The 21,885-nt window shown below is 33.7% G+C and overlaps 4 protein-coding genes across 8 annotated transcripts in view; 2 read left to right on the top strand and 2 right to left on the bottom strand.

Moving 5' to 3' along the window:
• Positions 1–6,473, bottom strand: part of LOC124302516 (DDB1- and CUL4-associated factor 7) — a 44,503-nt gene extending 38,030 nt beyond the window's left edge. For both annotated transcript variants that reach the window (XR_006907724.1, XM_046758766.1), the window contains exons 1-3: positions 5,616–6,473; positions 4,319–4,871; positions 3,243–3,477 (exon numbers count right to left, since the gene is read on the bottom strand). Coding sequence is in view for 1 of the 2 variants with exons in the window: in XM_046758766.1 (XP_046614722.1) it covers positions 3,243–3,477; positions 4,319–4,871; positions 5,616–5,868 (1,041 nt within the window). In the remaining variant the exon portion in view is untranslated. The remainder of the gene's footprint in view (positions 1–3,242; positions 3,478–4,318; positions 4,872–5,615) is intronic.
• A 1,183-nt stretch (positions 6,474–7,656) lies between these two features.
• LOC124302514 (bystin) lies at positions 7,657–12,094 on the top strand. The gene is made up of 3 exons (XM_046758763.1): positions 7,657–7,922; positions 9,374–10,299; positions 10,680–12,094. Exons 1-3 carry the CDS (start codon positions 7,779–7,781, stop codon positions 10,909–10,911), a joined length of 1,302 nt encoding a protein of 433 aa, XP_046614719.1. The 5' UTR covers positions 7,657–7,778; the 3' UTR covers positions 10,912–12,094.
• On the bottom strand, positions 11,274–16,464 carry LOC124302519 (ribonuclease H2 subunit B). Of its 4 annotated transcripts, none has more exons than XM_046758771.1 (6): positions 16,201–16,464; positions 15,473–15,711; positions 15,062–15,347; positions 14,702–14,922; positions 14,455–14,537; positions 11,274–13,105 (listed from the first exon to the last, which is right to left on the bottom strand). In XM_046758771.1, exons 1-6 carry the CDS (start codon positions 16,286–16,288, stop codon positions 13,090–13,092), a joined length of 933 nt encoding a protein of 310 aa, XP_046614727.1. In that variant the 5' UTR covers positions 16,289–16,464; the 3' UTR covers positions 11,274–13,089. The 4 variants fall into 4 exon arrangements, with proteins under 4 accessions (XP_046614727.1, XP_046614729.1, XP_046614728.1 ...); XM_046758773.1 differs by having other exon boundaries at positions 14,455–14,504; XM_046758772.1 differs by lacking the exon at positions 14,455–14,537 and having other exon boundaries at positions 16,201–16,462.
• Positions 16,465–17,186: 722 nt separating this feature from the next.
• LOC124302515 (replication factor C subunit 4) lies at positions 17,187–21,517 on the top strand. Its single transcript, XM_046758765.1, has 6 exons — positions 17,187–17,481; positions 18,335–18,610; positions 19,441–19,834; positions 20,351–20,464; positions 21,145–21,228; positions 21,335–21,517. The coding sequence occupies exons 1-6, from the start codon at positions 17,369–17,371 to the stop codon at positions 21,425–21,427; spliced, it is 1,074 nt and encodes a 357-aa protein (XP_046614721.1). The 5' UTR covers positions 17,187–17,368; the 3' UTR covers positions 21,428–21,517.
• Positions 21,518–21,885: the final 368 nt, after the last annotated feature.

Below are 21,885 nucleotides of genomic sequence, written 5' to 3'. Positions count from 1 at the left end.
GTTAGTTACCCAAATTTGTATTCTCAAGACGGAAAAAAAATAATGTCAACATTTTGGAGTAAATACTAGTGATAATCATTGTTATTAATTTAAACGAGATCAAGTTAATTTTACGATCAGAACTTTGAAATTAAGATGTTCCGATACATCTTGAAGAATATCTTCGACTTTTTTCATGATTTTGATTTCTATAAAAGAACACCGGAATTTGCATTAGGAAAGTCTCTAATTTTGTGAGAAAAAGCGTCATTTTATTCCATGCGGATAGTTTTAAACTCTGAAAAATTAACTTATTGAATAACAAACCACGCGTCTCTAGATTCCGGAAAACGAAAGCTTACATTTATTTCGTCCCTTCAAGATTTGCATTTTTTTCAGTAAAAATACTTTTTCTATTTTTTTTTTTTTTTTCATGAGTTACCTATAGTTTCAAAAGACAATTGATCTAAGGTCAAACTGGTATACGTAGAAATAAAGAATAATTTCTTTGTCAGAAGCCATTTGAGTTATGGCGCAAATATTTTGTAGATCATCATCCCATACCTCATAGAATAAGGTATGAGATCAGCAGACAAATCAAATTTCACAAGATTTTTAATTAACATTCAGTTCGCTGTGATAGCATTATTTCAAACGTATTTTGACGTAGCGTCTTTGCCAGTCACAATTTGAGATAGCGTCTTTTGCATTCATAATTTGATATAGCGTCTGTTTCAGTCAAAATTTAAGACGTCCTTTCCAATCCCATTCTAAGATAGCATCGCTTCTACGCGAAATTGAAGATACTATCTTTCCAGTAGCATTCTGAGACAGCATCTGTTCCGAATATATTTTGAGATAGCATGTAATGCCTCTGATACGTTAAAACGACCCTGAATATATGCAATAACGCACTCTGCTGAGTCCATAGATCTGATGTACATCTATAATTGTCTCGTGACAATTTTAGTTTCAAATTCAAAGCAAAGAAAATATATCTCACTTGCATATGCATAATTTGGAATGAACAATAAATAAGAAATTAATTCAATTGTTTAAAATTATTCTGTAGATCATCAGCTATTGTATTTAACTGAAATCTTACTCATAGGTATACGAATTCATAGGTATACAATAGAGGACAGCCAACTTTGTATACGGGTCACACTTGCATTGGAAACATTTTACGAACCTGGGGTAAAAATTCCTATTTGTCCGTAACTTACTTAAAGTTCATCCAATTTTGGATCGCTACTGCTTTTCCTTCACAAGAATAACTTGTGAATAACATATAGAATAACTAAAATTTCAATGACAAGTTAGAAGAATATTTTCTAGGTAACGGTACGAAACTTCATACACTTTCATATCTCGATCCACGCTAAGAGTGATGGAAATTAGAAACGAAAATTACTCGACTTACTACACTACCAAGCACACTGCCTCGTCAGGATGATAAATATTCTGAACATTCCATAGTTTCAGCTCTTAAAAGTTATGTGTTGATTTTCGACCGCCGATACCGTTGAACTATTATATATTCAAATGTCTTTTTTGAGTCCCTTTTGATGTTCTCTGACAATCGTTCTTTCTGATGTAATTATTTAAAAATAACAGTACGGTAAACTATAAAAATTTTGTAACGGAATATTTTATATTTCGTATGAGACATAAAATTTAATCATACCGAAAACTGACGCTAATAAAATCAGAAGGAATTTCGATTTTTATGTAATAAATAATTCGATTATTGATTAACTGCTGCTAATTGCCTGCACGAAAAAAAATTAGAAACCAGTTTACCAAACTATTGTACCTGGATTACAGGTGATAAAATATTAAATTAACCCCATAAATTACCATAAGATGAAACAGCCTCAAACTCAAATCTACTTTCAAAAGCGCTCAATTGAAATCCATATCAACTATACTATACTGTTGCTGTGCAGGGATTCATATCTGTTAATTATTAAATATAGCATGTACAAATTATATAGTCAGTTCAAAGTTGATAATTCGTTAAGAATTCGTTAAACAGCTAGAAACCCGAAAATTTAGTCGTACACTTCATGCACAAAAGAAGCAACGAATTTAAACAGAATATTTTTTGCAATAAAATTTGTATAAAACTCTAGACCATTATACCCACTGAAACAAACAAATAGAATTAATCATGCTATAACGAATTTTTGAAAGCTACATCGGCGAAAAATACTTACGTACAAAAAGATAATTTGATTGATATAAAAGTATCACAAGACTGTAATAATGAATGTTCCAAATTGGCATCATATTATTTCGCATTTATTATGACGATTAGGTTGAGATATAAAAAGAAAGGATACTGTTACAGGTAGTCTGTGATACAGAGTGTGTATTACCAAATTGTAGGATTTTTCCAGATATTCCAAGTCGATGTTCAGTAAAATTTCAAGTCATTTTTAATGCATAAAAATCTGTCTTCACAATAAGTTTAAAAGAAAGGCTTGTAAAAGTTTCATTAGGAATAATTTTCGTGCAGGAAACGTTTATCTGGTGTTCCAAGCATTTATAACCCTATCACTCAATACAGCTAAATAATATAATATACACACAGAAACCGGACTTGTTGATTTTATCAGATATGACGAATGAGGAGGGATTTCATTCGGCTTTAATAAATGCAGTATATATAAAAAAAAAATATTGCAAATGATCTATTCTTTTTTGCGAACCCAATTATAAAATGGATAACCATTATTAAAAACAATATACCGAAATGGAAACATTGAAATGTTTTCATTGTAATGAACTTTTGGTTTCAACTATGTTCTTCAAATTAACACAGATTTTTGTGCAATATTATGCAATAAATAGAAGGCTTTTATGTAGGTTTTTCCTTTATAAATTAAAGGAAGTGTTGTCCCTGACTGATGCAGACATTCTTTTTATTTTATCAATAAACTATGGTTTTCGGATAATTTGATCTGATCTACATTCTCCATACTGTAGCCACCCTGTGTCTGATCATAGATTATTATTAGCTCTACGAATTTTTCGGTAAAGAAATCTACATAAAAAAACGGAAGGAGTTTGAAATATGAGTTATAGAATATTGACTACACGTTCTCCATTGTTTAAGATGCCTTGAAAGATATGGATAATTATTTCTTTTTTCTTAAATAAAAGTTACGTGTTCGAAATTTTATTTCCGTATAATTCCATGTTTATTTGTATGTGCAACCTCAATTTTATTTTAAAACAAATAACGTAGCAGATATTACCTAGACTCGTAGGATTTCAGCAGACTTATTGTAACAGATTGCAATCCAATCCGGTTGTGTTGCACCCCATTGGATCTGATTAACTTCACCTTCTGCAGCTGTGTACGCAAGAATTGGATCTTCTATGGCTCTTGGCATCTGCTGAATGTCCCAAATTAGTGCTTGGTGATCATCACCAGCCGTACAGATATGACAACTTGAATGCGGCGCCCAAGCTATTCCATTTACGCTCGCTCTGTTATAATAAACAAATCGAAAATATAATTATTATCTATAGATTATCTATATATATAGTAGATATCATGATCCATAACTTTGGAGTGAAATTATTTATTCTATACGTGATTCTAATATGGATACTTTCAATAATGTTGTACTTTCGAAAACTTGGTGATCAGGAAATACTTTTCGATCAAATTTATTGTCATTCGGATAATATACCCAATAAAAATAGGAAAAATGATCACGAGTGAACTGTTGACATTAATATAACAACATAATATATTCAACATGACTATTTGATTTGTCAAGTTGGTATCGTTCAATATGTAATTTTTTAAGATTGCTCTGTTATCCATTTTGACCAATAAATAGCAGATTGATTCAACTATTGGATGAAAAAAAATATATTTTCAAGAAAATGTAAGAAACAGTTTTCCAAACAAAACAAGTCAGCGTGAACGTTACAAATTGAACGAATCTATTGAAATCGTCACCGTTTGAAGTATCTTGAAAAAAAAAAAAAAAAACGGTGTTGAAGTTTCTGTTCGTAATTTCAGGCTCTATTTCTTTTTGCATTTCTAGGAAAATGACCGTATTTGTAAATATAATTTTCTTAAACTTGACTAACTTATCTTAAATGGTCTTAGATTGAATGTGAGCAAAAGTACCTACAACTTCTTTGATGGGACTGTGCTATAAAATTCACGCTATATGTAATATTGATAGTGATGTAGAGAAATAATTTCCCAAAACGAGAAAACTTTTAAAACAATTTGAAGCTACATTTGAAAAATGACATTGAAAATTCGATACAGTGTGATGAAGGCAAGTAAGAACTTTTGTGTCATATGTACCTGTGGTTATTTAGCCTAGCGACTGGTGTGCAAGGAACTCGAACATCCAAAATAATTACTTCGCACGCATCCATGGCAACGGTGGCTAAATAATTTGGATCTTGTTTGTTCCAGGCAAGGCGCAACAGTGGCGTATGCTGAGGATCTTCATATATAATTGTAGAATGTTCCAAGTGACGCAAATCAAACATTCTTACAGACCCGTCAGCTCCTACCGATGCAAACATATCTCTTCCTCCGCCTGCTCGACTGAATGCAATATCATAGACCTCCTTGTCATGAGCAATCAATTGCGTTTTAACGTGACCAGCGACCACACTAATTCTCCCAACTACCTGCCCAGTTTCTAAGCCCCATATTGTGCAAGTTGTATCAATACTTGATGTTCCAACTAAATTTGGATCCACTTCATTCCAGTCGAATGATGTGAGGGGTGCACAAAAATCTGAATTTTTGTTATTATTCAGTACACACTCCAGTCGTGTTTCTGCGTCTATTGCACGCCAAACCCGCAGGTAATCCCCAGATGTGGCCAGCAAATCAGGAAACAGAGCTGCAACAAAATGTGTGTTATATTTAATATACCTATGAAGTTATTGATTTATACGATTGAAATCAGCCACAGGTTTTATCAACTTATTGTGCATGAAATCATTCAAGATTCATTCCAAAGAAACGATTCTTGATAAGGCAGCAAATTTAACAGGTGTGGTTAGTTACAGTAATCGATGCCACAATTTATTGTCTATTTGACATAAGGCTGAGCTTTGAGGTTAAAGTTTATAGCAGTGATGTAAATGGTTCCCGTAACATACAAATTCATAAACAATGGAACATATAAATGTGAGTTTAATAGAAATTGTAGACTAGATCTAACTAGTGAAAGTCTTAGATGTACAAAGCTGCACTCACGCTTGCAATTGTTTATTGATATAAGTATTTAAGATTAGTTATGGTACTATTAACGATATTTATTAATTTCGCCGAAGATAGCACACTACAGATTGACTCAAACTTGCATAAAAAAAACTATCTCATTCAAAAACATGGTTTCGACCAAGCAGAAAATACCAAAAGAATTTCATGCCTCTGAGCATTGACATAAGAGGTTAATAAACTGTTGGCGATAATTCAAGCCAAAAAAAAAAAAAGCGAATTCAAACAAAAAAACAGCGAATTCAAATGACCAGTTTGTTCAGCTTTAAACTGAGTTATTTACTTTCAACAGTATTATACAATAAAGTGAGCTCGTTGTTTTACTTTTTGAGGATACAGTTCGTATAAGTGAGCTACGTACACTTGGCGTCAGGTATCCACATTATTTTGGTCGTTGGATAGGGATGATCGAAGGTACTTTTGGCAGTAAACTCGGAAGTTTCCTCATCGAGCGAAACAATCTGTACTTTGTTGTTATATTCTTCAACGAAGCTGCCTAATGCTAGACGAAATCTTCTGTCAGGGCGCACCGACCAGTTCATACTGTAAAGTGGCCACGGTGCTTCATATTTGTAAATTTCTTTTCGCTTTGGTGGAACACTATGTAGAGCCATTTTTTACCAACAATTGTTGAACTATTCAGTTCAAGTATTTACAGCATTAAAGCAATTTCTGCTTATTGTTTTTCTTCTCACAGAATAGCCAAGACCGAAATTCGGATCTTAGAATGCTACCATTCTATGGACCGGAGAGCATTTAAATTTGCGACCGTGTTACTCAACTTTCAATCAATGTTGACATTTTATACACAAGAGTAATACAAGATTGAAATCTTCGAAATCACTAAACTATGTGACGATAAAATGTGAATCTTCGTTCATTTAAAATTCGTCCTTATGCACATTTGTTCGGAATTTTTTGTAAACACAATGGCAATCATAAAGTAAACACAATCGTATAGATCATCGACTGTAGCACTTCACTAAGTCACAAATAACGTTCCGACTGTTCGGCGCCAGAAATAGAAATACTTAGACACTGACCCCTTCGATATCCCTAGTAGTTTTTTTACGACCCACCAACTCGGGTCGGATTTTCATGGGCAGCAAAATGCTTCTGCAGTATTTGCTGTCGAAATTTTCACTTTATTGTAGGTATGCGAATAAAGCAAGGAAGCGCTACTTAAACTCGGACCAAACCTTTATCCGTGAGCGCTGAAACCGGACTACCGTCACCTCCCACTCAGGCACGCTACTCGCTCGCTTTGCGCTTCTGGTTCTGCGCATGCGCGCTACTCGCTTACTTCCTCCACTCTCCCCCGTCTGGCATGCGTGGTGCGGAGACTACCCACGGTACAAAAATAACGGCGCGCAGCGTCCACCCAATAAATAACGTTCACTGTACTGCACATATGCATGGCGACAGAATTTCTACGCTCACCATGTCATATAATTTTGAAAAGGTCGTTTATATTAGATCGCCGTATCAATCGTTAACATACCAGCTGAAGGTGATTTCGTTTACTACTAGGGTGAGATCTATGGCATATATGATAACTAGCTTTACTAAGATGATTTATTGACTAAGGTAAGTGTACCAATTATCGACACGTCTAGACCCAATGATTCATCCTTTTATTCTTCTAAATTATAAATTGAAGGCACACATTGCAAATTTCTCGATGACTAAAACCAATTCCTAGAAGGTTAGACACTACAAATTTATTTTTAATAATTTTACAACTGAGGATTAAGCATATGCAACCAAAAAAGGTAAATAATTGGGCCAGGCTCAATAACTGGAAAGGCTGGCAGGTTTTATGCAAAAATTAAATCTATCACAAATATTATTAGTTAAGAATTACCATTTTCAATTGTAAGCCTGACTTTTCAAGCGACAGGTAAGCGAAAGCAAGATCCACGTTTATCATTGTAAATTACGAAGTATCTGTTAATCAGCATAAATTTAATCAAGTACACACGTAAATGATGTGGGCAAACGTATAAAAGAAAAGGAAAAATTAATAAAAGTAAAATATATAGTTAGCCACATCGGATATCGATCTAACGCGCTACCCGGTGCGCCACGGACTGCGTTGTCGGCTCGCGACCGTTTAGTGTATATAACACGCTCGTAGTATTTCGAAATTGATTTTCTCAAAACCTATAGACTTCGAAACCGAACGTCTTTGGGGAATTGTTATTCAAGTCCTCACCGCTCAGTATCATAAGTATGAAAAATATGCAAAATGTCATTAGTGTAGCGTTCCCTTGTTAGAGCATAGGTATATACTAAGAGGGTGGTAACAGAGATGATAGCCGACATATACCTCTCTCAGTTACTCCTCCGCTACACTTTCTGTACACGCGAAGCTATCTCCAGTAGTACATGCTCTAAGGTGACTCCGCGCCCCTAAGAACATATGCTTCAGTGTTGGTTATGTATGTGATTCTAGCCACGATTCCACGTGTTGTGATTACTTCTCGATTCATCATTGACAATAAATTAAAATAATCATTGTGAAATGGGTAAAGCGAAGAAAATAAAGGTTTCGAAGCGAGATCGTCAGGATGTTAAAATTGGCTTAGCAGAACTGATCAACAGCGAAAAAGTGGTTAAGCCGAAGAACAGGACAAAAATTAGGCATCGACAAGATGAAGATGAAGAAGTATGTGTAATTTATCACAAATAAAAGTGGTTTTTTCATAATATCAGTCTCTGAAATTGAGTCGAACAAAAATTATCCCAGTTTTTCATGAGGTCGAAGTTCGTCATGTTAATTTAATGACGCAATTTTACAAAACATTTCCGGACTTTAGAATTTATATCTCAAATAGTGTAAACCGTAATGAAGCAAAACATTCTCAATTTTTGAAACATCAACTCTTAGGTAATCCTATGGTTGCTAGTTAATAATTAGTTGCTCAATGTTCCATTTAGTCAATGTCACCAATGTCAAATTATTACATTTTTGTTACTGTTTAATAATTTTACACCAATTACAGAACATGAATATATTCTCCGCATTGTCTAAGCAGCTTTGCAATAATATCTTAGAATGCATGTTCTGTTATTGTTTGCTACATTTGAAAGGATCCTATAAAATTGCTAAATACTGTAGAATCTCAATTATCTGAACCTTAGGTCTTCAAACTCTCAATTATCTCTGCCGTTTGATGAGAACCTCGCATGTTTGAACATACTTGAGCAGATTTTTCGTTTTTCGGCGCTATTCCACTTGTAATATTACTTCTACCGATAAAATAAGCGTTCGGTGTTTGAAAGAGATTTAATATAAACTGTTTATAGATTCAAATTTGTGTTGTATATGTTATCATATCTTGAGATGAAAATTGCATTCCAGTTATTCGAACTTTTGATTAACTGAACTAGGCTTGGTCCCAATTAGTTCGGATAAAAGATGTTTTACTGCAATGGCTTAGCCTTTATAAACACATCGTGACATAAACATTACGATCCTCAGCCTCATAAAAAATTTTGTTGAAAATATCTAACGTTTTCTTGACATTTTCATTCAATATATGTCCCATTGAAGAATTATCTTTAAGCTCTACAGCATAATTTTTGTTATAATTTTAGACATTTTGTTTGATTAATTTTCAACCTTGCGTGCACATCTTGATAGATGCTAGTGCAATAAAAACATAACAGTATGAAAAATAAAAACTTGCTGTGTGGCTTTAAAAAGTATCACCTCAATAATCTATACAAAAACCCTGCAAATTGTGGTTTCTTAAGATTCAACAAAATATTAACATTTCATTCTACTTAATATGCCAGCAATGTGTTTTAAAATGGACCCCTCCAATCCATGTGGTTTTAGCCTGTGCCAACCCATTTACAAGTTTTTGCCAGCATGATCTGTCTGTTACACTAGGCCTGGCTCGATTAAAAATTGTACCTGTGTCCGCATAGGTGGTGACCACGTTGCTTGGAAGTGTCTGTTTCAAGAGGCATTCATGATGTTTGTGGCAATTGCATGAGATAAAATCATTCAATCTTCAAAATATTTACTTCGGGCGATTTTTATACATATCTGTTTTAACCACGATTTTCACCTGACAATGAGTGGTTATTAAAGTAAAATGAATATTTCAGTTTGTCGACTCTGGTCTTTCACAAAAGATTTTATCACAAGCCAGGCGTCAACAAATGGAAATGGAGGAGGAGGAGGATGAAATGGAAAGACCTTCGAAGTCTCCAAAAAAACCTGTTACTAAACTTGGCAATGATGATAGCGAGGGGGAAGCAGAATCGAGTGAAGATGAAACAGGAAATCACTTTTACGACAACATAGAAATTAATGAAGAGGATGAACAGGCTTTGGAAATGTTTATGAACAGAGATAAAGCGCCGATGCGAACTCTAGCTGATATCATAATGGACAAGTTGACTGAGAAAAAGACTGAAATTCATACACAATTCTCTGATGCTGGTTCCATTCAGATGCAGGAACTTGATCCAAGGGTTCGACAAATGTATGAAGGAGTTAGGGATGTGCTGGCTAAATACCGCAGTGGAAAATTACCAAAAGCTTTCAAAATTGTGCCGAATTTGAAGAATTGGGAGCAGATATTGTACATTACAGATCCTCCTAAATGGTCTGCTGCTGCCATGTATCAGGCAACTAGAATTTTTGCATCCAATTTGAAAGAGAAAATGGCACAAAGATTTTTCAACCTTGTTTTATTACCTCGTGTCAGGGATGACCTTGCCGAATATAAAAGGCTGAATTTCCACCTATATCAAGCATTGAGAAAAGCTTTATTCAAGCCTGGTGGTTTTATGAAGGGCATACTATTACCACTTTTAGAATCTGGTTCTTGTACACTGAGGGAAGCTACCATAATTGGTTCGGTGATTGCCAAAAATTCTATTCCAATTTTACATTCGTCTGCAGCAATTTTAAAAATTGCAGAAATGGATTACACGGGTGCCAGTAGCGTTTTTTTGAGAATATTTTTGGACAAAAAATATGCCCTTCCATATCGCGTCGTGGATGCTGTTGTATTTCATTTCCTGAGGTTAGTAATTTAGTATTTATAATTAGTTCTTCTTGTTACAAGAATATACCATTATTTTTCGGATTTGACAATTCAGTGAAATAGATATAGAGAAAAATAATCAATTCTAATTTCTGTATTTTTGGTTGAAATGAAAACTTGTAGAATATTACTTTTGGTTTGTAACTGCATCAGTCAGTCTGGAAAGTAAATTGATTCTCTATGTGTAATGAACATGCGATAACTAATTCTTATTAGTTATTTTGATCAGTCAAAATTACACTTTTAATGGTGTGGCTCCTGATCACGATTCTCGGACACTAACGATATGTAACACATCCAATGTAAAAGTAACAGTAATCAATCGATTAACAATGTAAATGTTACTTATAAAATTTCAGATTTAGCACAGACTCAAGAGACTTGCCTGTTCTGTGGCATCAAGCACTTTTAACTTTTGTTCAGCGTTACAAAAGTGATGTCAGTTCGGAACAGAGGGATGCTCTGCTGGAATTATTGAAGAAACAATCACATCACTCGATTACTGGTGAAGTACGGAGAGAACTGCAACATGCCAAATGCAGGGATATTGAAGCCACAGAGCCGAAGAGTGAACCTATGTCGATTACATGAGAGGCTATTCTCGGCTCAAGATGAGATGATATTAAAGCAATTACGCCTGTAATTCATTGTTTGTAACATGTAAATATTTAATAAAATGTCTAACATAAAATAAAAACCGTGTATCTTGATCAAGAATGTGTCGATTAATTTAAATAAATATTTAATAAAATATCTAACATGAAATAAAAACCGTGTATGTTGATCAAGAATGTATCGATTAATTTGAGTCAAGTCACTGAAGTTTCTTTATGTGTTTTTTAGTCAGATTACAAGATATTCAGTCATAATTTCAACCATATTTTATATGTTTGACGTGTTCTTCTTGAAAGTAAATGAGCTTTGCATGGACAGAGATAGGGATACAGCATAGCTGTTTCTGAATGTATATTATTATATTACATCTACAATATTGACATAATATTTCATCGTACAGCCAGGACAAAAACAAATACTTATCACTTATCCTCATACACTCTTTTCGACTCATACATACTTCTAATTCGAAACTTTTCATAGAGCTATCACAATCGACACCTCCAACTAATCATCAATAATATTCATCACTAATTAAGTACGACAAATATAAAATTGTAGTTTTCATTAAAATGACAAAACGGGAAAGTCGATTCGACGCAATATATAAAATAAAGTACAAAATATTCGTATACTGTTCAAACTAAACACATGGGATAATTTATGTGACTCCACATATACAGATATCAAATATGCTGTACCTCAGTGTCAGCGGTTTTCTGTTTTAAATTACAGTAACCATCAGATATCGTTTATATAATTTAAAAACAATCATATATTTACATTAATATCCTTCATGCATCAGGTGGAACTCAAACACATGTCATTGTTAATAGGATGCAAATCCACAGTAAATGACAATTAGCATTGAAGGTAGCTGTTTTCAAGTATTTGAGAAAATAAAAATGAAGTGCATGACTCTAGATACGAATTCACAAATAGAAATCATAAAAATATGCAATAAATACTGGATATAACACAGTTCAGATATCCAGATGAATGACTTCAATTTAAAGTAGCAAAAGTCGATTCTCGATTTGGATTTCCTGCGTGTAACATAGCTGCGAGTTTTTCAATAGAACTGCATGATAATCGTAAAATATGCTATATTCTAGATTATTATAACATTTCAATATTACCCTAATATGACTTTTGCAACTTTGGCTTTGAAAAATTACAATTAGTGAGGAAGAAATTTTCTGACAATTTTAAATATTGGTTACGAAAAAAATTATTGCTTTTTCGGACAGTCTTTTAAAATAAAGGATATTATAGGAAGCAAAAAGGAGCTAACCAACCAATAATGAAAAGGCTATAATATTACAAAATATATGAGACAAAAAAACACTCGCTTTTTTTCTTTTTCTATTTTAAGTATTACACAAATTTCAATTGTAGGATTCGTTTGTTAGCTCCTTATTGCGTAAAATGCGTAATACTAGAATTTTATATCTAACGTATTCTAAGTTAAACATTGCAACAGTACAGGATAAATGTCTTCAAAAAACGTCGAGTGTTTACTTTTCACTTGATGTATTAATCTTCGCAGATCAACACCCTAAGTCTTGAATCTTTTCTTTTTAATTAATTCGAAATTCATCCCAAATGTTGAATACTTTTGTATCAGGAAAAGAAAATCGAAGGAATCAAACTCTATGTAAGAGTAATAATAAAATATAATTCGATAATCGTGAAATGTGTTAATATAAAATAAATCTTACTTATGCATTTAATGGAATAAATGACTAATTTTCGTTGAAATCTTTTGAGCAACAGTTAACTGACGCAGATTTTGACAGACAGGTGAGATCAAATTATATATTATGAATCCATTGTGATGATTGATTACCATTCTAGATTAACAATTGCGGGGTTTTCTGGGCTATTTTTCCAACAATGTGAGTAGATAATTGAACATTGCTTAACCTTCAAGTTTCCTTCAGATATTTTTACCAATTCAAATCTAAAGTTTAACACCAATAGGAACGCAGAGACTTCTCAGAATATTTTGAAGATCTCTTATAAATTTGGAAAACCAACTGGCGATTGATTGATTCGTTGACTTGGTCACCGCTCATTTCTTCTTAAAAAAACTCGAAATATTCTTTGAACCAGCTGCTGCCTTCTGTCTGGACATCTCTTTCTTCGAAATGGTCAGAGGTTTTTGGGGCTACAATATTTGAAAAGATATTTTTAAAATAATCTGACACTTAGCTCTGGTAACTGATACATTTTAATTCACCGTCACTGTGAGCTCATTTCATGTAAATTTACAGCGAAACTATATTTCCTAACCAAAATTAATATAAGACTACCCGATCGAGTCATTTGTTTGATTCCTATTTCACAAGTGCTAAGGCCTATGTTTGTTTTAGAAATTCATCAAGCATTTGACCAGTAAGTGCTCATAATTTATTATCCATTGAGCTTACTAATGTGGAAGTATAATATTTCAATTGGCAATGCATTTCAATGAAGGAAAAGTTGACTTTAAATTGCTGGTATAAAATGTATATTTTTTGTTATAACGAGTAGGTATGTATATTCAGAGTACAGGGAAAACAGGAAAAACATTTGCTATTATTATTAAAATGAAGACAGTTATGAAATAATTTTATATGGTTTAGGATTGGAATATTCCTGCTCTTCATTCAAGGTTCATTACGAAGATGTAATTTTTTACTGTCATACAAGGTATATCTTTGACAGATACTGAAAGTAATTGAAATCTGTTTTATTATGAACATCGATTGTTGAGTGAGATAATGCCCTCCCCTGAAGAAACAAGTTCACTCGGTGAAACATAATGAAGACAACATTTGACGAGTTATGAGATCTCAGATGCAAGTCTTCCAACAAGCCAGCTAACGAGAACAAAACTAGTTTTCATACTGTTTCAACAAATTGGTTAGAATTTCCTGAATTAAAGCAACCTTTCCAATGCATAAATAGATATTGTTAACTCTGTTTAGAGTCTAAGAAATCAATAAATAAATTTCGTTAATGATACAAACGACTGCTTGATGATCATGTCATGATACTTTTTACACAGCTAGTGTATCCGAAGATATTTGCCACCTGATCCCCAGCCCTACAATCTAAGTTCGCTCACTTATGTCTTTAAGTTGCAAAATAAATTTTGTATGAGAGGTTACAAAAACTAAATGTTGTCAGGGTTTGTAATCAGTTCTTTATACTTCAGAATAATTGTCAAACAAGGAATGATTTTCACTTATAAAAGTCACTTTTTCTGGGTTTATTGAAAACTTATTTTATATTCAATCTGGGACAGCAATGTTCATCATGCTTGTCACATCATAAACTATGAACCGATATATCATTAGAAAGCCGTACGAAATTAGGTCTTTGAATGGAAAAAAAGAAAATACATTTTTTAGATGAATATAAAGCAGAGAAATGTAAAACAATATGGTGGAATTTTTTGTGTTTTGTCAAAAAAGATGATTGCGGATGTTACAAGCAATTGAGTTTCACTGATTCTGTAATATATAAATTTACCTTAGCACGGGTGACGTCACATCGTTGTAGTTTTGAATTGGTTGTATTGGCTTCAATTTTCGTTTAATGGAAAAAAGGTTTCTCTGTTTTAAATGCATATAAAATTTTTATATGCAAAGAACAAAGTGTCTAGAAAGCTTGCACAATGAATTTTTCACCTAATTCTGTGAGATCTATTAAAAAGTTGTCATATGAAAACAAATCCCCGAGATTTTCAAATTTTCTATAATTTAGCATACGTACATACCTTTTCAGGTTTTGTTAAGTCTAGTGCTCCATTTCTTGGGACAGACTCTGACTCTGGTGTGTCTTTTTTAGCTTTCTTATCGTCGCTACTTTCCTTTGGACTGTTTGACTTTCGTTTTTTATTTTCTGGATCATCGGGCAGACTTAAGTGTTGGGCTAGTTTTTTTGACAAGTCTTCAGCAAGGTATTCCGAAACGATGCCATGTGCATACTTAAGATATTCTGAAAGAAATTGAGACTGTTATTATTGATTAAGTTAGTGAAATCAAACATTTATATATCACGGGATATCAATGCGTTATTGCATGTCGAGTCCATAATTTGATCAATAGAAAATGAGAATTCCTATCCAGATTCTCACCAACTTCTGTGCCAGATTCGTGTTTGTTGCTTTTAACGTAGGTAGCACTAACAGCTCCTTGGGATACGTGTACACCTTTCTGCCTAAGTATTTCTGCGACTCGCCCAACTTTTTTTTGAAGCCAGACCATTGCTTTGTCTTCGTTAAACTTGAAAGCTTGCAGTTCCTCGTCCCCCTTACGATCTGCGATCAAAGATAGTTTCAGATTTTGACATCGTGCAAGGCGGGATGTTCCTGGGTAATCTTCATCACGAAGAATTTGGTCAAGAGGCATTACTTGTTGTGACTGAAATGAAATATAAATTGTACATCAATTTGTGATGTGAAGTTTCATCGTAAGGTTCCACCTATTCCTATTAATCACATAGTTTAGTCTTGAATTATGAAATAATGATTGGCATGAACACTTACCTTCCTTAGATATGGTAAAACCAAGAATATTGGATCAATTGGCGTCGACAAATGCATCTTTCCATCTGACTTGACATTGTCGTCTATGAACCATGATCTTTTATTCTCATCAAAGGTTAAAACTTCTTGAACGGTGGTATCACCTGGGCTGAATACAAACATAGCCGGTTGGTTGGAGGCTGGGTGTCTGAGTTTAACTACATCCGGAGAACTACCGTCGGTATTCTCTAAGCCATCACCTGAAAAAAAAATCAATGAGAAAGAGTGACACAACAAAACGAATTGGGAAAATGTAAAATTTTCATGCATACAATTTTTTAGTAGGTACCGAATTCATACAATGCCCTAGTTTTCTAGCCGAATTATGAACTTTCAATTGCATTTCAAAACATAACAAACTAGACGACAGGGCATTTACATTTGAAAAAATAAGTAATCTCAGATTTTTCCTGGAGGGAATTTGTGTAAGTTCAGTAAATTGATGCTGGTCAAACAATTGTGGAAGGACAGTAGCAGTCTTTTGTAATTACATAAAGAATAACAACCAGCGTTGTTCTTTGATCGATGATAGTATTGATCCAGGTATAAAAAGAAATAGTATAGGACTAAAAATTAATGAGAATAATGGTGTTGGGAAAAGAAACGGGTGAAAAAATTGATTGCAGCTAATTTTTACCCTACAGTTGGCCAGTTGTTTGATTTATTTATTCTCTTTTTTTTTTATTTACCTTTCATAAGGAACACCCAAGTGTTGGCTGCCGGGTGCGTATTGGACGTTTTGACGCATTTTTTCGGCGAGGCTTTGACACGCGGCATGTTACTCAACGTTGTCAATTGACAAAATTGATAATTAATGGTGATTTTTATTTAATGTAATGGGGGAGACATACAGGAATAAAGTTCAGAAGTCGGCCATTTTTAACAACTACCCAGTACCCGGCCGTCGGCCTGTCCGCAGGTTCGGCAATACCATTTTCACTGCTAAGTGCAGCCAAGGTATAAAACATAACATAACATACAAAATATCTCCTATAACTCGACGGAACACCACATGCAATGCCCTCTAGTAACGAAAATATGAAAATGCGAGAGGCCATCCAGTGCTGGATTGATTAGATCTCATGACTCAGTCGTCCTATTATATCATAATTGCTTCATTTAGTTATGTATTGCATTTTGTTTGTTGGAAAATTAAACTCTCTAGTATTTGCCTTACCGGAAACGAGGGGGGAGGGGGGGACGTCGCGCAAATGTAAATTTCTCACCGCAAAAGAACGGCTAACGTTTTCGTGTTTCGCTTACCAATTTTGAGGACTTTTTTGGAACTTGAGCGAAAAATTTTTTGGCCTACGTGATTCTTTATTAAAAATTGTAAAAAATGAGACCCTATAGGGCCCTTAACGATATGTCGTACCAGAAAGATCGAATTTACAAGATTGGGACATTTTTTTACCCCCGTTAACGAGGTACATAAAAAAAAATAATCTTACCCCTCTAGGGTTAATAGCTAAATTTGACAACAATATATAAAATTGAGGAAAATTATTAATGAAAAATTGTAACATTGATGTCAGCAGTTTTGTGTGCATACAAATAAAAATAGATCGATTTTCACTATTTCTATTCGCACGACCTGTTGTATAGGGACTCAAGCACGACGTTCTACTTGTGCTGATCGCCGCATCTTGGCGTCTGTATTTGTAATATCCCTTTGATATCCCTTTGCTTATGGCAGTTTTTAGTTATTCCTGTAGTCTATGCTTACGAGTATCATGAATATAGGAAAACGTATCTTGCGCATGTCGTGAATTTTTTTACTGACGTATGAACGCGCGAAGTTAATACATTGGCCGGTTTTCTATCAGTCAACGTTCAAGCGATATAATTTTGAACAAAATGCATGGTTTTTTGAAAAGAGGTAAACTCGGCCCCAGTGACAGAAAGCCTACTTCAAGTTCGAGTTCAAAGGATAAGCGTAAAGGACCTTCACCACCATGGGTTGAAAAATAGTATGTCTAAAGTAATATTATTTATTCGTGGTAATGAGTATTTGTCGAGTACGAAAAAAATATTTTGAAAGGAGTTCTTTCACGACGTGATATCTGTGTTATTATTGAATGAGTTGCACTTGAACTTTTCAACTTCGTATGCAAAAAATTTCAGGATTGGTTACTGAACAAATATACTAGAAAAACGTCTGAAATCCCAATCTTCAGCACGTAGTTTCGTTTCAGAAGGAGACTTGCTTCTGAAGCAGTTTGGTTAGATAATTATAATACATAGATATTTCAAACTTCTCTCGAATATAAGTCCTCTGCGGTACATATTATGCTGATTCTTGATTATGTTAAAACATTGGATCATAGAAAGTTTTGAATTTCTTCAATCTTGCAAACCAAAATTGAGGTTAATTTATGTAGTTTCATAATAATTTGCAAGGAAAATTGAAAGAGCTACATCATATTTACTTGAATTTTTCATCGAACCAGCATGATTGAAATCTGGCTTCTGCACTGATGTTGAGTACCTTTTATCTATATCTATTAAATCTTTTCATTTTTTTTTGAGAGTGTCAAATGGTGAAATTATGTGTAGTGTTCAAAAGCCAATATGATAAGGGTTAGATGTTCATTCAGTTGGCATGAAATGCTTAATTTAGACATTGCGCCATAATAAATTACCCACTAAAAGAGACCTGACTGTAAGAACCTCTGTAAATACTTTAGCTGTATACTTAGGTTATCAAATTTGACTGCCACAATTGGTTGAAATAATTGTTTCTAAATATGCCGCGGTTCAAAGTGTAGACCAATGTCACAATTCCATTATGACACGTTAAGCACATTTTTCTCAATTCCACAGTAGACCCAAAACTGTAGAGGATGTTGTTGAACAAGGCGAAGTAGTCAAGGTCTTACAACAATGTCTAGTTGGTGGCGATTTCCCCAATCTGTTGTTTTATGGCCCACCAGGGACGGGAAAGACCAGCACAATATTAGCTGCTGCAAGACAATTATTTGGGGACATGTACAAAGATAGGATATTAGAATTAAATGCCTCTGATGAACGTGGCATCCAAGTAATCAGAGACAAAGTTAAAACTTTCGCACAGTTGACAGCCAGTGGCACAAGACCCGAGTAAGTGAAAAAACTAATTCTATGTCATCTACCTTTGAATTTGAAATCCATATTATTATTTGAACCATTTTAGCATACATTACACAATCCTTATAAAAATAAGTATTATAAACCAATTTAACAGAAGTTCAATACGTTCGGCCATGAATTGTAGCCCCTGGTCTCAACTTCATGTATGTTTCTGAGATTAATGAACTACCAGACTGATTATTTGTGTCTGCTGACTAGATTAGAATTTTCTACATCTCCAATTTTACATAGCTGATATAGTGTAATATATATTGTAATATAGGGTAAATTTGACATTATTGGAGATGAGTGTAGCACATACCTAGATCTTTCTTTCATATAATCAACAATTTACACTGCGAAGTACTAGCAATTAGCAAACATAAAGACTGTGAATAGTTACAAATATCTATTGCCAATGATGATTTAGTAAAAGGTTTGAGAAATATTTTGAAATAGCATTTGTTAAATTTGGTGGAAAGATATCCCCAGTTGAGCTCAGGAGTTGTTATAAAATTCTTAACAGCCCTTATTAACAACGGGACATAAAATTTGCTTGAGAGGATATTTGGAAGTTTTAAGTATTGACTTTTTTATCTTTATAAAGCATACATCTATCGAAATATGCAATGCATTTTCCTTAGATTTATTTTTTGAATATCATTCCCAAGAAATGTAATGTTATTTCAGTATTTCGTATGACAACTATTCTATTCTGAGGCAATTAATTAATAAAATTTTAGTAAGTATTCCTTTGGCAAACGAAAATCCAACAAAAAAGCATTGTAATAACTCATCTCTAATTTCTTTTTACATTGCAGTGGTAAACCATGCCCTCCATATAAGATAATAATTCTTGATGAAGCAGATAGCATGACTAATGCTGCACAAGCAGCGTTACGACGCACTATGGAACGTGAATCTCGCAGCACACGATTTTGCCTAATATGTAACTACGTCTCTCGGATCATAGAGCCGTTAACATCTCGGTGCACGAAATTCAGATTTAAGCCATTGGGTCAAGAGAAAATCATTGAGCGCCTAGAACTAATTTGCAATATGGAAAATTTGAAAGCAGATAAAGCTGTATTGATGAAGGTAGTCGATGCTTCTGGTGGAGATATGAGACGAGCTATAACATGCTTACAATCTGTATCAAGACTAAAGGGCAAAGGTGCCGAATTTGCAATAGATGATGTACTGGAAGTTACCGGGGTTAGCATCGTTATCTTATGTGAAATTTTTTTATTTTACTGTGTAAGAGTTGTACGATTCATCAATTAATTGTGGGTTTTGATTAATTATTTCTCCAATCAATTTATTAATCCTTTTTTCGACCAATCAGTACGATCAATTATTCGTTTATAGATTGATTGACAGATCGGCACTTTCAATTAATTGCTATTTCAATTAATCGGTCAATTACACAGCTCTAGTCCGTAATGATAGTATTAATATTGAAAAACTGTCAGTCTTTATACTGTCCTTTAACAGTTCTGGCGTAATCATAACCTGAGTATTCAAAGGAGCTGACTTTGAAATAATGAGTCCAAAATATTGTTATGTTATGCACTGTTTTTGCGATTGTACCTATTCTAATTTTCTAAATTGCAAAATAAAATCAGATGTCGTATGAAGATAAAGGACAGGGTTATAAGAAAACACTAATCCTTCAAGCCATTGAAAATGCATCATCCTATATGTGTAATGAACTGTTTTAATTACTTCTAGGTGATTCCCGATAAATGGTTGGATGAAATGATTGAAATGTGCCAGTCAAAGGATTACAACAAAGTGGAAATGTTCATCGACAATTACATGATGGAAGCTTATGCAGTATCACAGGTGAGTGTAGAACATGGTAATTTTTTTATTTTTATCCTACTCAAGTATGATTGCAAAGATGGAAGCTTCTTGATTTAAAAAAATTGAATCCAATGTGATTATCTAATTTATCGTAAGAAACCTCCAATAACCTTAATAAATACACTTTTGCATGGTCTCAAAGTCATTACTACCAGTATGGATGGTACAGAGTATTCCAGTCGTCAATATTTTTATGGTATAGAATATCTTGGAACATAGAGAAATTGCTTCAAAACTTTTTTATTTAGAATAATTCAGAAATAGATAAACTTACTGATGATTTTAGTAATTGATAAAAAGAAAGATTAAAAACTTCTGTTGTTGGGAATGTGCATAAAAGCAGAGTATAGATTTTTGATAACTGTAAACGTAGTAATTCCCACAGTCTGAAGATAATGGATTTTTCAGTCAATAATTTTCTCTAGATGTACCAGTACTATCCAGTACTATCCAGTATCACGAGTATTATTGAATCATTTTCAATAACAATAATAATCGTAGTGACATCCCTTTGTAGTTTAAGTCTCAGTTTTTCAGGTATTCAATTTTTACATTGCATTGGAAGCACGACAGTTTCCGTTTATAAATATTACTAATTAAATTCATTAGTTCTATGCTAAATATCCATACGATTTTTATTTACTTTACATACGTTGCAGGTTATTGAACAATTGAATGACAAAATTGTTTATTCCACCGAACTCTCTGACAAACAGAAGGCGATAATTGGAGAAAAACTTGCGGTCTGTACCATTTTTATTTTGCATATGAGTAATAAAATAAAGAAGTTTATGGGTCATTTATGGAGTAAACTAATAAGAATCTAAATACTGAATTTTCTATCTATAGGAATGCAGTTATCGATTGTTGGAAGGCGGAAGCGAATATATGCAGTTAATTGATCTTTGCTGCGGTATCATGAAAGCCTATGAAGTTGATTAAAGTGATCTAAAATTTCGGTGCGAATGCTGAATTAATTTTAATTGTGTATCTATATATTTTTTTTAATAAAGAAATATTTACGTCGATAAATTAGTTACTCAAATTTTCCAAAAGGAGACTTCTAATATTGATGCTGTACTACTACACAGCACAGTTGTGATACAATAAAATGAACGTGCAAGCTGAACATCCGGAAGGTCAAGATAGTTGAGGAAATGAGATGGGAGATGAAAAGAAAAAAAGGATACTGGAAGTAGGATGGTAAAGCTGAGGTTTTGAAACATAACGGGGTTAAACAGAAACAGGGTACATTTTTGGAAAGCAATAGAAAATTGGGATGTAATACGATGCTAGAAACAGGTGCGGCAAAGATTGATTCGTCCGAAACGTGATCCATGTAGGCCGGAAATTACAATCTGCTACATGCAGATTACTTGTAATAATTAGTTCATTATTCC

The sequence above is a fragment of the Neodiprion virginianus genome, chromosome 4 (assembly GCF_021901495.1).
Source record: "Neodiprion virginianus isolate iyNeoVirg1 chromosome 4, iyNeoVirg1.1, whole genome shotgun sequence".
Taxonomy (NCBI): Eukaryota; Metazoa; Arthropoda; class Insecta; order Hymenoptera; family Diprionidae; genus Neodiprion; species Neodiprion virginianus.
Note: the sequence above shows the minus strand (reverse complement) of the source record. Positions and strands in the feature narration are given on the sequence as shown.